General features: G+C 44.9%; 1 protein-coding gene across 1 annotated transcript in view; it reads left to right on the top strand.

The window, feature by feature from the left end:
* aatkb (apoptosis-associated tyrosine kinase b) overlaps positions 1–15,215 on the top strand; it is a 78,790-nt gene that overhangs the window by 42,791 nt on the left and 20,784 nt on the right. Inside the window, exon 2 of the mRNA XM_015962122.3 lies at positions 7,798–7,931. Within this exon, the coding sequence (XP_015817608.3) occupies positions 7,798–7,931 (134 nt within the window). The remainder of the gene's footprint in view (positions 1–7,797; positions 7,932–15,215) is intronic.

Here is a 15,215-nt window from a genome sequence, read left to right as displayed (position 1 = left end):
TTTTTTGGCCCAATTTAAACTGAAGACGTTCATAGTGAAGAACTTTGGCATCTTGAGGAGCTGATGTGTTCTAGGTCATTTTTAGACCCATCGTTAGTAGGTGGAATAACATCTGATACGTAAGAAAAGGAATAACTAATAATTAAATCCATTGATCATGTGAAGGTTTGCTGAATGAATGTGAATTTTGTGTCCTCAGTCTCGGCTGCCTTTAATTGCATAATGTTTCATTTTGCTTGCTTGTGGGCTGTGGTCTGTTAGCCCAGTATCAATAGAGGACTCACCCCTCCTGCTGCTGCAGCTGGGTGAGGTGGGATGTGTGGGAGAGCCACACAAACCACAACATAAAGAGAATATGCTTCTGCTCTCCATAATTATTCCCCCGACAAATGAGCAATTAAATCTGAATGTTCTTGTGTAGCATTTCAGATCTTTAAATGGTTGTTGACTAATTTAGCAGGCATGCCCTTCTTCCCACAGCGTTACAAACGGCTTCATAATAATGAACACTAAACACGGACCGCTGCTTTCGTTTGCTACAGTCAAAAAACACATTATTACTAAGTGAACTCAGAGTTACAGAGACTTAGATAGCTAATTCAGCATTTAATAGTTAGATTTACATCTCATTGTTATTCTGTTTTATTTTTTCACAATTTACTCTGACTGCACATCATGCCAGCTGCTCTTTTAGACAATACTGCTTACGCTTTTTCCAATTATACTAAAAGCTCAATGCTCAGGAGAGCAAGTTGCAGCTCTCAGGGGGTCAGCACAAACTGGCAGGATAAGTGTGTGTGTGTGTGTGTGTGTGTCTGGTTGGCATTGCTGTTGGCAGAACTGATGTGTGAGATAAGGAAAATCTGCTTTGCTGTCTGTTTCCGTGGTAACCGTTGTGTTTCAGAAGCTAAAGCAAAGTGATGAAAATTACGACGGCAGCTGCTTTGAGCAAAAGAAATGTTCCAGGGCTGGGAGCTGTAATATGTGAGAGATTAGATGACGTGCACGTTGTGTCTGAAGGTAACTTGGTCCAACATTTCTCTGAGGAGACACAGGAGACGGAGTGCAGGACATCATCCAGAGAAAATAGTCAATCAGAGAACGTGGCGGGGCATCAGAGTCTGAATGTGGATGTGTTTGTTGTGATTCTTCATATGGATTTAAATTCGATCTTGTTTACATCTAAATCTGACTTTAAATATAACAGCATGTGTGTTCGTAAATAACAACAATCTACTAGACCATGGAGTAAAAAAGGTTTATTCATATTGTCTGTGAAGGTTCTCAGTCATCCAGGTCATTGTAGTCTAATGAGCTTTGAAAGAAAAGCGTCTGAACTTCTTTGAGTTGCTTGAAGACGTTTCACCTCTCATCCGAGAGGCTTCTTCAGTTCTAAGGTCAAATGGTGGAGAGTCCCAGATTCAAACCCAGTGGGAGTTTCCCCCCCCAAGAGGGAACAAAAGACCCCCGATGATCTTCTACATAAACACATGAGCCAAGGTGTGAGGGTGGGTGTGGGTTTTTTTCAGCCAGAGTTTCGGGTGAGCTCATTGTGAAGCTTGGCCCCACCCTATCATGTGAATTCCTGAGGTCAGATGGCCCAGGATATGCGTGGGCGTTGAGGCATCTGGGAAGGGATCTCAAAACTGGATTATAGATGGCAGACAGTTGGTGTTTATTCAAATTGTTCCATCATTTTTAGTTTTTGTGTCTTATCATGATGCTTCTTACAAAAATACATTAAAACACCCTTGTAGTGGTTCTCATTGCATATTAATTCTTACCTTCAGCTGGCGAGCTTGCTGCATTTGTTCAGTTTGGTCCTGCTTCTGACCCATCCGCTCAGTTTAGTCTGAGTTCTGACAAAAAAATAACATAAAAATGTATTGTTAAAAAGACAGAATGACATATAATACAATACATAAATAGGTGAGGTTTGCAAGACAGTGATGCACAAATATCAGGCAGGTAGCACGGACTATTTAGGATTCTGAAGATGCTAAACTCCTTTTATTATCTGAACTAGCATCTAAAGCATATTTACAGTAAAATACAATTATTTAAATGATTTAATTTTCTTTCATTTTATATTAATTTGAACAATAGATGAGAAAATATTTCATGGACAGTTAGTCAACGTTTGTCAGGTTTTTGGAGAGTAAATGTCAGAACATGCAAGAGAAAAAGAAATAAACTTTGAGGTTATAAATGTATAACATCAGCTGTCAGAAATAAATGTGATAAAAGGTCATTTTCAATAAATCCCTTAGCGATATAAAAAAGTCAAATCTTGAATTCTTCTCTATCATTTTGAATGAAAAGAGTTTTTAGAAAAAACCTCAAATTGTCAGAATTACTGCATTTCATCCTGATGGAAAAATGACAAAATGATGATGAACAATCATATTTTAGTTCAAGTATAACCCTGGGTTTGCAACTGACCAAGCAGAAATGTGTTTCTAGGACACTGCAGTGCAGCAGTGAAACAAAAAATGTATCAAAACTTTCCACAGCCTTTTGCTGTAGTTCTTTTTAATGAACATTTGTAAATTTAAATTTGAGTAATTATATTAAAATAATTTATTTGTAAATCACCCAGCCAGTATCCCCCTGCATTGCTGTAAAAACAAAATATAATTTTAGCATGCCAGTTGGTGTGTACGTTGATGTGGAGCCTCTGTTTTTATGCAGAGGTTTGAGTAACGAGTACAAATCCAGAAAATGTTTCAGAGCATTTTATCTCCTGCAAAACATGATTTTGTAAAATAAAACAAACATCTGAATACAAAAGTGAGCTATAAGAGACAGCAGGGAGATCAAACTGAATCAGATGACATAGCCGTCACACACTCACTCGCATGCACACACACACACACACACTTCTGATCATTTTTCGTTCTCACAGCTCATTTACAGTTTTCTCAGTGGCTTTGCTGCATTTCTCACACCAGAATTGAACTTTGCACCACTGCTAAGGCTATTCTCAAAACAATAAGTGCAAACTGCAAAACATGGTGGATAACTTGCAGAAGTGAGTCACTTATTCAAAAAGAAAAGTCAGTTGCTCAAAATGGGTAGTTCATGCTTCAAAAGCAAGTCCCTTAATCAAAACGGATAATATATTCATCAAAAGCAGTATTTATATCAGTCAGTGCTGTCAAAATCACACGTCATTACACCAGCATCTTTGGTCACAAAATCAAATGGTCTGAACATGTTTTCTTTGTAACGGATGGCTTTGTAGGTGATTCCCATTGGCATGTAAAGTCAGGACAGCATGAATGGCATTTTGAAAACTAGAAATTGTAAAGGAGAATCAAGACACTTTAATACACACTCTGCTTGATAATATTTACCTGCAACTGTTCACAGCATTGTGCAGCTGGGGAAATAAAAACAAACATTTACAACAAATTTTAACTCACAGACACAGTAAACCAGCTCCGTGGCCTAGTAGTAGAGTGTCTCCTCTGAGCCTGGGAGATCAGCGTTCGATTCCCGGTCGGGTCATACCAAAGACTTAGAAAACATGGGACCCAATGCCTCCCTGCTTGACACTCCGCATTACGGGGTTGGATTGGGGGATTAAACCACTAATGGTTTCTGAGTGTGGCTGTGTCTACAGCTCACCGCTCCCCCAGTGGATAGGTCAAATGTGGAGAACATATTTCACACACACATCAGTGTGTGGGACAACTAATGGGACTTTAACATACTTCAGTAGTTATGAAACCAAGAATACTGAAAAACAGACAGTGCTGCATATCCATCATAGACACATGGGCACTCCCGTCTGTCTGGCCACATATTTTCATCAACATCACAGCGAAAGTCAGCTCTATCAATGCAAGGGGGAAACTATCATATAGTATATATAGTTTATATGATTGTATATAGTGTCAAATCCATCCTCTGCAGGACTCTGCTGTGATGTCATCACAAGCTGCATCCATGGCTGCTAGCAGGGTCATTTGGGTATGTGGATGCCTGTCACATACCTTCTACCTCCAGGAAGAGAAAAACTCCTCAATTGGATTTAGAAATGGAGTGTTAAGAGGAAGAAACTCCATAAACATCCTGTTGTGTGCTGCAAATCACTGCTGGACTATGGCAGAGTGATGGAAGCTGACATTATCCCAAACCACTACATACATCTTACCCTCATCTTTGTTTAAAAGTGCTTTTCAGTCCATCGGTCCCAGCATGCTCTCTATAATTAATGCTTCTCTGGTCTCTGGTCAGGTCCCTGCTTACTTTAAGAACGCTGTAATCCACCCGCTTCTTAAAAAAACCCCGAGTCTTGACCCCTCTCTCCATAGCAGCTTCAGACCCATCTCTAAACTTCCGTTCATCTCCAAGATCTTGGAAAAGGTTGTGGCTAAACAACTTACAGCTGCTCTTGATGAACATAACATCTATGATTGCTTCCAGTCAGGTTTTCGTAGAGCTCATTCTACTGAAACAGCTCTTCTTAGGGTCTCTAATGACCTTCTGACTCACATTGATGCAGGGGACTGTTCTGTTCTGGTCCTGCTGGACCTGACTGCAGCCTTTGACACTGTTGACCATCACCTGCTATTGGAGAGGCCGAGAGACTGGGTAGGGCTATCAGGAACTGCTCTGGAGTGGATCTCCTCTTATCTCTCTGAGCGTTCCTTTTCTGTGGCCGTCTCCAAGTTTAGGTCCTCCACCACCTCCCTTACCCATGGTGTCCCACAAGGTTCTGTGCTGGGGCCTCTGCTCTTCCCCCTCTATCTGCTTCCTCTTCAGCACATCCTGAGCTCCTTCAAAGGAATATCCTACCATCTTTATGCAGATGACATCCAACTGTACATCTCCTTTAAGCCCCATGAGATGTCTAAGCTGCAGCTGTTACACACCTGCTTAGACTCTATTAAAATCTGGATGGCTGGGAGCTTTCTTCAGCTGAATGAAGATAAGACTGAGATCCTCATCTGTGCCCCAGACAAGCTGGTTCCCAAAGTCAGAGACTCTCTTGGTCAGCTTGCTTCTCACACCAAACCTTCCGTCAGGAATCTTGGTGTGACCTTTGACCCAGCTCTCACCCTGGATTCTCATGTCAGTTCTCTTGTTCGCTCTTCCTTCTTCCATCTCAGGAACATTGCTAAGCTGAGTCCCATTCTGTCCCGCTCTGAACTTGAGACGGTTATCCACACCTTCATCTCCTCACGCTTAGACTACTGCAACTCTCTTTTCACGTGTCTGAGCAAAACCTCCTTGAACCGTGTACAGGTGGTTCAGAACGCCTGCACACGGCTTCTGACCAAGTCCTCCAAACACACCCACATCACCCCGCTTCTCCTCCAGCTTCACTGGCTGCCAGTCAACTTCAGGGTTCATTTCAAGATCCTGGTTCTGGTCTATAGGGCCTTACATGGACAAGCACCATCTTAAATTGGTGATCTTCTCTGTCCCTTCACCCCTAGCAGGTCCCTGAGGTCCAATGATCAATGCCTACTGGTTGTGCAGCACCAGGCTAAAGACCAAAGGTGACAGATCATTTGCTGCTTTGGCCTCCAGACTCTGGAACTCTCTCCCCCTGAGCCTGAGAACAGTGGACTCAGTGGTCTCCTTTAAAAAGCAGCTGAAGACTCACTTGTTCAAGCTGGCTTTTGTATGACCTTCTTCACCACTCTCTTTATTCTGCTCTCCCCACCTATTCCACCTTCCTCAGGCTCCACTGATTTCCCTCTTTCCTGTTCACTCTCGCTCTCTTTCTTAACATTTTTTTAATCACAATTGCCTATTTGTGCTCATTTTAAATATATTTTTAAACATTTTCTAAATGCTTTTTTATATTTTTACATTTTTTTGTTTCTAGTGAAGCACCTCGTGATTTTTATCTTGAGAGGCGCTATAGAAATGATACATTCTTCTTCTTCTTCTACATTGTCTTATTGTCACTAGGCTCATCCCTTTCATTTTCTGTGACTAGGTCCTGATAAAGAGTGTCCAGAAAAGCCAACAGGTGTTGTGTATTGTATGGACCAAAATGAGCAAAATGGGTGTGGACACTGTTTTCTGTGATTGGCAAACATGCTTTACAGTAATTGTTACAGCACTGTCATTCAGTACTCCTTTCTTTACAGTATTACTGTATTGCACCATGACACACTATGCTACACCAAGTCTGAGTTGCTGTATATCTATATGTAAAAGTCTATAAGGTCATGTCCTAATGTAAGTCTCCTGTATGTCAATGATAGTGCAGAACAAGTTTGTGCTGAATAACTACTTTACAGTATGCTCACCTGTTCTCCTGACGAAATGTCTGAATAATAGAACTTACAGTAGTTCTCCCAACACTTCAGTGGTACGCCTCCAATTGGTACAGAATGCTGCAGCGAGGTTTCTAACAAACACAGACCGATGGCAACACATCTCACCTGTTTTGGCAAATTTGCACTGGCTTCCTGTTCAGTTTCGAATTAAGTTTAAAATTCTACTGCTGGTGTATAAATCTTTGCATGAAATGGCACCCTTTTATTTGGCGCAACTTTTAAGCCCCTATGTTCCGGTGCGAACCTTGAGGTCCTCTGACCAGCACCTTCTGCTCGTCCCTCCAGCTCGCTGTAGGGCACGTGGCGAACAGACTTTTTCAGTTTGTGCGCCTAAGCTTTGGAACCAACTCCCCCTGACGGTGCGACTTGCCCCCTCCCTTCCAACTTTTAAAGTTCGTATAAAGACATATTTTTATTCCCTGGCTTACCCAGCTGAGATTGTTTAACCTTTAAGTTTGTCTGTTATTTTAGTTTTTTTTACTTATTTTTATCTAATGACGCCGCTGTTTTCTAGTTTTGTGATCTGTTACTTTAGTTTTTAAGCATTTTTATCTATTTTATGCTGCTATCTTCTAGTTTGGTGTCCTTTCGTCTTGTACAGCACTTTGATTGGCGTAGTCGCTGTTTAAACGTGCTTTATAAATAAAGGATGATGATGATGAAGATGAACACTTGGCTGCACCCTTCGTCCAGCCTTGGCCATTGTGAGGCCATGGTTTGTCACATGATCCACAAGTGTTGCTATGTGGTTGGCCTCTTCTTCCCTGGTGTTGTCCCCTTCCTTCACGCATCTTCACCCCTCCCCTCTTCCACAAGGCTGACCTTCCATGTTCTGCAGCTTTGTAGATACAGTATGCACCTCATGCCAATCATGTGTACTGGTTTACAGTATATATATATATATATATATATATATATGTGTATATTGTAAAGTAGGAATTACTGTAATGCCATTCACCTGCAAGTGTGTAGAAGAGGCTTTTCATTGGTTGCAAGTAATAGTTCACACACAACTTTTCATTAGCGTAAGAAAAGGTTCACCTGAGAAAAGCCATTTATGGAGATTTTCATGGAAACTTATTAAAAATAGTGTTATCAAAATGGGTGTGCAAAATGTTTGATAAGATGTTCAACAATTTTGAGTGCAATGACACAAGTAATGAAATGAAGATTATTAGTGAATGACTATTCAGTCAGTACAAGTATAGTTAGTTATGACATACATGATAAAAGCAAGGTGATAGTGATGAATAGCAAGTCAAAAGTGACCATTCTTACGATATTTGTACTTACTCAATTGCTTCATGTCCGAAGGCATATATCTTTGGATGAAATGAACATGAAACCACCACTAGGTTGTGCCAAAACAACTACATGTTACAGAGGTTGAACTAACTGTTGTGCAAAGTTTAATTCTGTTGTGAGAAATGCCCCAAAGCAACTGAGAAAAATTGTAATCTCATGTTCCTGTGATTGTTTCTTTTGTGACCTGCAGATGGCGCTCCACTGAGTGAGATGTCTTTTTCGTCCTCCCTGGCTGTGGTGGCCATGTCCTTCTCGGGTCTCTTCACCTTTGTCTTCCTTATGCTGGCATGCCTCTGCTGCAAGAAAGGCAAAATGGGCTTCAAGGTGCATTTTCAGTCATCAACTTTCAACTAAAGCACAAAAGAGGTTAAAAACCATGCATAATTTAACCAGAGCTCTCAGACTTCTGTACATTAAAGCTCAGATTCCCTCTCAAAGATCCTGCAGATGCCCCAAAAAAGCAGAAGCTTCCTGCTTCTTGCACGTCTGTTGTACTCCATTATAAAAACCCTAGTCTTATTATGCAGAAAATTGTTGATAGGAAATAGGATGAATAGCAACCAACGCTGTGTGAGTTTGTGGAGCAACGGCCTGCAGCAGAACACTGAAATGGGTCATGACACTGAATAAAACAGGATGGTGTGAGTGTGTGTGTGTGTGTGTGTGTGTGTGTGTGTGTGAACAATGAAGAATTCACTCAAAATATAAAATTTACTGGGTTGAAGAGTATTTGTTTTTCTCCTAAAACTCTGTGCAACCTCGATAAATTTCTAATAAGTTATAAATATTAACAAGCTTACATGATTTACACCCAAACACCAGAAACAACTTTCTGCTTCACTGCCTTTAGTCAGATGTCACAAAAACCACCTACTTCTAAACACAGCCAAAGCCAAGGAAGACATGGTGGACTTATGAACCAGGAGGACAGACGCTGAGCCTCTCTACATCAGGGGAGAACAGGTAGAGAGGGTGTTGGACCGGTGCTTCCTCTGACCTGGTGAGGAAGGCATATCCAGGCTCTACTTCCCATAATCCCTTAGGAGTTCCTGGTGTCCTCCGTTGCTGCACGACTGGAAGCATTTTGTGTTACTGCATCTATTTGGTTCCCTAGTTGTACATTACAGTACAAAGGAAATTACTTGAATAGTCAGTCCACTTAGGAGAACACCAGATGCTCCCTACCATCTCTAGCAGAACTGCACACCCCGTGATGCCTTTGGAAGGCTTGGAGCATTATCAGAGACCCCTGGCTCCAAAGTCAACAACCTGTATGAAGTACTGCCATCGGGAGGAAGGTTTAAGAGCCTCAAGACTTGTAGACTCAAAAACTGCTTCTTTATCAAATCTATTAGATTCCTAAATGCCACCTAACCTCAGGAATCATCCATGTGTGAATCTGAGAGATTCTAGACTATATCTCCAGGTTTCGTTGACTGCAATTTGAACAAAACAAATCTTGTGTTATCAGCGACAGAATATAAAAAGACCAACAAATTTGTTTAAATACACAACAGAATATATTGTTTCTCAACTCATTAGAACAACAGCCAAGTCCACAAGTCTCTCTGCTGGGACCCATAATTATGCACAACACTTGTCTGAAGAACATGATTTCTTCTACGCTTCATCCACTTGTTCTGGGCACAATTATGCATGAAATTAACATAAATCTCTTTGGCTGGCAGAAACATTTGAGTCACCATGTTGAACACCGAAAATTAAGTCTCACAGAAGATTTTACTCCGAGTCAAAGAGATGAGAGATTGTCTTAATAATGAGGAACAAGAGCCTTGGTGTCACGGTCTGCCTCTATCAGCAGGTGAGGTAACCTGGCAGTCAGCTTTTTGTGTTGCAGGTGGGCGTGGCACGAGCTCCAGCTGATCCTGATTCTGCTAATCAGAGGGCCAGGGGATTTAAGGAGTGGTGTGACACAACTCCAGCGCCGGTTGATACTCTCACCAGGGTAGCTTCTAGCCCAGGACATGACCTGATCTTCCAACGAACTTGTTCTATGAGATCCTGTATGCTCTTGTTTCTAGTATCGCGCCTTGCATCCTCAAACTACTCCTGGAGTTGTTTTCCTTGTCCTGTCGCTCAGGATCCTCTGGCCTCCAGTCTCCATTGCTCTGCCTGCCTGCCTGCCAACCTACACCCTGGACTCACACAACCTTCTCCTGTCCACCTCCTCTACAACCATCGGACCTGCCGCCTCTCCTCCACTGAACTTCACCCGGTCCACCACCGCTAAGAACTGGTTTAAGACAATTTTCGGTCCATTCCTGCTTTTTCTGGAGCAGCACCCTTAGTTTTTCCTTAGCTTCATTTAATAAAATATTTTACTTTTTTACTTACCTGGTTTTCACGTGCGGTTCTTCATGTCCTGGATTAAGCACCTTGCCCACATTATGACAGAATCAACCGGCCAAACGAATACATCCTCTGACGAACCACTTCCTGTCGCCATAGCCAATACCTTGTCCCAGCATGAAAGTTCCATCCGGTCAGTACTCGAACAATTATCCGCCACTAATCAACGTCTTTTCCAGCTCGACACTGCCTTACGCCAAATGAATGAAAGACTCACTTCTACGCCGGCTCCTCCCGCTACTTCCGTAGCTTCGTCTCCACCACCACTTCCGGTTCAGCAGAATGGGGTTATTTTCCGGGTCGCCGAGTCGCCACAGCCTGATACATTCTCCGGTGAGCCAGTTAAATGCTGCTGTTTCCTGCTACTCTGCCAGTTAGCCTTTGAAAGGTCACCAGACACCTTCATAAATTATTCGGTTAAAATCTCGTGCATAGTCAGTTTACTCCAGGGTAGGGCTTTGCAATGGGCCGAGGCTAAGAGCCAGCAGGCTAGCTTCCTGCGAGGTCTGCTCTAGGCTTTTCTAGCTGAGCTCAAACAACTTTTTGACCAGACGGAGTCTCCCACAGAAATCGCAAAGCAGATTTGGAATCTCTAGCAGGGTAAACAGTCAGTCCTCAATTTCGCCGTAGAATTCTGCACTTTGGCTTCCATATCAACTTTAGACGAGGCTTCTCTAAAAGCCACTTTCTCTCAGGCTTTGACCGATAAGATAAAAGATCAGCTCGCGTTTTGCCAGGAACCCGAGAACCTCGAGTCCCTTATCAACCTCGCCTCAAACATCGAGAAACGCCTTAAGGAAAGACACAAGACTTTGACGTTCAGGCCACCTTCAACCACTGCTTCATAGCAACGTCCCCATCAAACACCTCAACAGCACCTCCTTTCCTCTGGGTCAGACGAACCCTTGCAAATCAGACGAGTGCAGTTAACTCCTGAGGAGAGAATGAGACGCCATTCCCTGGGCCTTTGCCTCCATTGTGGTCAGCCTAGCCACTTAATCCATAACTGTCCTGTTCAGCCAAAAACCAAAGGCCACCAGAAGGACCAGCATTACTGGTGGGTGGGATTCCTAGTGCTCAAAATTCCCGGTTCAGCTTAACTTGTACTGTTTCTTTCCACCAACAAACATTCCCTACCAAGGAGCTCGTGGACTCTGGGTGTGAAAGGAACATTCTGGACCAAGCGGTGGTACAACAACTGAACATTCCTACTACTACTCTCCTTACACCCATTTGCGCCGCCTCGCTCGATGGCTGCGCCCTAACCACCATAACCCATCGCACCATGCCCATAAGCCTGTTGATCTCCGGTAATCATCTTGAGACTCTAAGCTTTTATGTGTGTCAAAGTCAAAGTCAATTTTACTGTCAATTCTGCCACATGTACAGGACATACAGAGAAATGAAATTACGTTTCTCTCAAACCCTCGCTAGATAGCAAATAAACATTTAGTATAAATAGTGTTAAAAATGTAAAAAAAAGTGTTAAAAATAATAACTAAAAAAGTAGTGCAATCTAGACATACAGTGCAAATGGAGATTGCACAAGTGTTGTGCATAATTATGGGTCCCAGCAGAGAGACCATTCCTTCTCCACAGTCTCCAGTGGTGCTAGGACATGAATAGTTGGCTTCACATAACCCTCAGATTGACTGGAAAACCGGGTCGGTGTCAGTTTGGAGACAGTTTTGTTTGTCTCACTGTCTCCTCTCAGCTCCTCTCCCCGTCCAGATCACCAAGAACCCGGCTCAGGAAACATCTGATCTAACTGGAGTTCCCTCCAAGTACCACAACCTGCTACATGTCTTCAGCAAGGACCGGGTGTCCTCCCTGCCTCATCGCCCCATGACTGCGGAATTGACCTCGTCCCCGATGCCATTCTACCAACAAGTAAACTGTACAATCTTTCAAAACCAGAGCAAGAGTGTATGTCTAAATACATTTCAGAGTCCCTAGCCTCAGGAACCATAAGGCCGTCCACGTCCCTCCTGGGTGCTGGGTTCTTCTTCGTGTCCAAGAAGGACGGGTCGCTCCGTCCATGCATCGACTACAGAGGCCTCATCCAGATCACCATAAAAACAAATATCCTCTGCCCTTGCTGCCCTCTACTTTTGAACCGGTAAATGATGCAACTATTTTCACCAAACTAGACCTACGAAACACCTACCACCTATTGAGGGTCCGTGAAGGAGACGAGTGGAAAACAGCCTTCAGGACACCACTTGGCCACTTCGAATACCTAGTCATGCCTTTTGGACTCACCAACGCCCCTGCAGTTTTTCAATCTCTGGTCAACTCCGTACTATGTGACTATATCAACAAATTTGTTACAGTGTACCTGGACGATATACTTATCTTTTCCAGAACCCTTCCAGAACACTGACAACATGTCCAAGCGGTCCTCTGACGCCTCCTCGAGAACCGATTGTACTTTAAGGCAGAAAAGTGAGTTCCACGCCTCCTCCGTCAAGTTTTTAGGGTTTGTTCTGGAGAGTGGTCGGCTGAGGACGGACCCTGACAAAGTAGATGCCGTTCAGAGATGGCTGACCCCCTCAACACGTAAGCAACTGCAACGATTTCTAGGCTTCCCTAACTTTTACCGCCATTTTATTAGCAACTACAGCCAGATCGCCGCATCTCTCACACAGCTAACCTCCATCAAGAAACCCTTTTCATGGTCCCAGGAAGCAGACCAGGCTCTTCACTCTCTTAAGAACTGTTTCACCCAAGCACCCATACTCACTCACCCTGACATTTCATCCCAATTCACCCTGGAAGTCGGCGCCTCCGACACTGGGGTAGGAGCTGTCCTCTCTCAAGTCTCCCCAATGGATCACTGCCTCCATCCCTACGCCTTCTTCTCCCATCGTCTCACTCCTGCTGAACAAAACTATGACGTGGGTGTCCGAGAGTTATTGGCTATAAAACTAGCATTGGAGGAGTGGCGCCACTGGTTAGAAGGAGTAGAACACCCCATAATCATATGGACCGGCCATAAGAACCTGGCTTACCTCAAGGAGGCTAAGAGACTGAACCACCGCCAATCTTGCTGGTCGTTATTCATTTCCCTTTCAACTTTGTCATTTCTTTCAGACCTGGCTCCAAGAACATTAAACCTAACGCTCTCTCTCACCAATACGCCTTTGATAGAGAGGTGGAACCCACCACCATCCTGCCTGCCTCCTGCGTAGTCGGCTCCATCTCCTGGGACATAACGAGCAAGGTTCTGGAGGCTCAACAACACGAACCACATCCAGGTACTGGTCCACTACACAACATTTATGTTACTTCCAGCACTCGAGGGGCTCTTATACATTGGGCACATACGGCAAGGTTTTCCATTCATCCTGGCCTTGGCAAAACCATAACCCTCATCAGAAGGACCTTTTGGTGGCCATCCACGTATAGGGACGTAAAGGAGTACATCAGCGCCTGCCAGGTATGTGCCAGGTACAAGAGCAGTAACCAGTCTCCCCAGGGTCTCCTCCAGCCTCTGCCGGTCCCTCATCATCCGTGGTCACACATCACCCTGGATTTTGTAACGGGTCTCCTCACATCCAGAGGGTTCACTGTCATACTCACCATTGTCGATTGCTTTTCTAAAGCCTGCCATCTGGTCCCAAAGAAGTCACTCCCTTCATCTGCTGAAACTGCTGAACTGCTCGTGAAAGATGTTTTCCGCCTTCATCGTCTGCCAGCCGAAATCCTGTAAGACTAAGGTCCCCAGTTCATATCCCGGGTCTGGACCGAGTTTGCTAACCACCAGGGGGCTCGGGTCTCCCTCACCTGGTTTTCACCCACAGACTAACGGACAGGTGGAGCGTATGAAGCAGGAGCTGGTGGCTATGCTGCGCTGTATCTGCACCTCGAACCCTGCTGGGTGGAGTTCACAATTGTCATGGGTGGAGTATGCCCATAACTCCCACACCTCTGCCTCCACAGGTCAGTCTCCATTTGAGGTCTCCCTTGGATATCAACCCCCTCTGTTTCCCTCCGACTCCGTTGCCTCCACCACAGCTCCCCAGTTTCTCCACCGGGCTCGACGCACATGGAACCAGACCCAGGCCGCCCTTCAACGCACAGCTGATCGCAATCACAGGCTTGCGGATCGTCACAGATGCCCGGCGCCTGTTTACACCCCGGGGCAGATGGTTTGGCTCTCCTCCTGGGATTTTAAGGTCCGGGGCGCCAACAGGAAGTTTTCTCCCCGCCACCTCAGCCCGTTCCCCGTAGCCGATGTTCTCAGTCCCATCTCCGTCCACCTGTCCTTGCCTCCATCTATGAAGGTACATCCAGTATTTCATGTCTCCCTGCTCAAACCTGTAGTTTCCAGTCCTCTGTGCCCCCCTGCCGATTCTCCTCCGCCAGTCCGCCTCGCTGATGGTGGGCTCGGCTACAAGGTTCACCACATCCTGGATGTCCGGCCGCGCGGACGTGGTCGTTAGTTCCTGGTGGACTGGAAGGGGTATGGTCCTGAGCACCGGCAGTGGATCCCTGGGTCCTGGATCGAGGATCCCTCTCTTATCCTGGACTTTGAGGCCTCCCGTTTTGCCTCCTCCTTCGCCTCCTCCTCGGCTGAGCCACCAGGTGGTGTCCCTTGGGGGGGGGGGGGGGGGGGGGGGGGGGGGTACTGTCACGGTCTGCCTCTATCAGCAGGTGAGGTAACCTGGAAGTCAGCTGTTTGTGTTGCAGGTGGGCGTGGCACGAGCTCCAGCTGATCCTGATTCCGCTAATCAGAGGGCTAGGGGATTTAAGGAGTGGTGTGACACAACTCCAGCGCTGGTTGATACTCTCACCAGGGTAGTTTCTAGCCTGATCTTCCAACGAGCTTGTTCTATGAGATCCTGTATGCTCTTGTTTCTAGTATTGCGCCTTGCATCCTCAAACCACGCCTGGAGTTGTTTTCCTCGTCCCGTTGCTCAGGTTCCTCTGGCCTCCACTCTCCATCGCTCTGCCTGCCTGCCTGCCAACCTACACCCTGGACTCACACAACCTTCTCCTGTCCACCTCCTCTACAACCATCGGACCTGCCGCCTTTCCTCCACTGAACTTCACCCAGTCCACCACCGCTAAGAACTGGTTTAAGACCATTTTCGGTCCGTTCCTGTTCTTGCTTTTTCTGGAACAGCACCCTTAGTTTTTCCTTAGCTTCATTTAATAAAAATATTTTACTCTTTTACTTACCTGGTTTTCACGTGTGGTTCTTCATGTCCTGGGTTAAGCACCTTGCCCACAACA

This window comes from Nothobranchius furzeri, chromosome 16 (genome assembly GCF_043380555.1).
Source record: "Nothobranchius furzeri strain GRZ-AD chromosome 16, NfurGRZ-RIMD1, whole genome shotgun sequence".
Taxonomy (NCBI): domain Eukaryota; kingdom Metazoa; phylum Chordata; class Actinopteri; order Cyprinodontiformes; family Nothobranchiidae; genus Nothobranchius; species Nothobranchius furzeri.
This window is presented reverse-complemented; position numbering and strand designations above follow the sequence as displayed.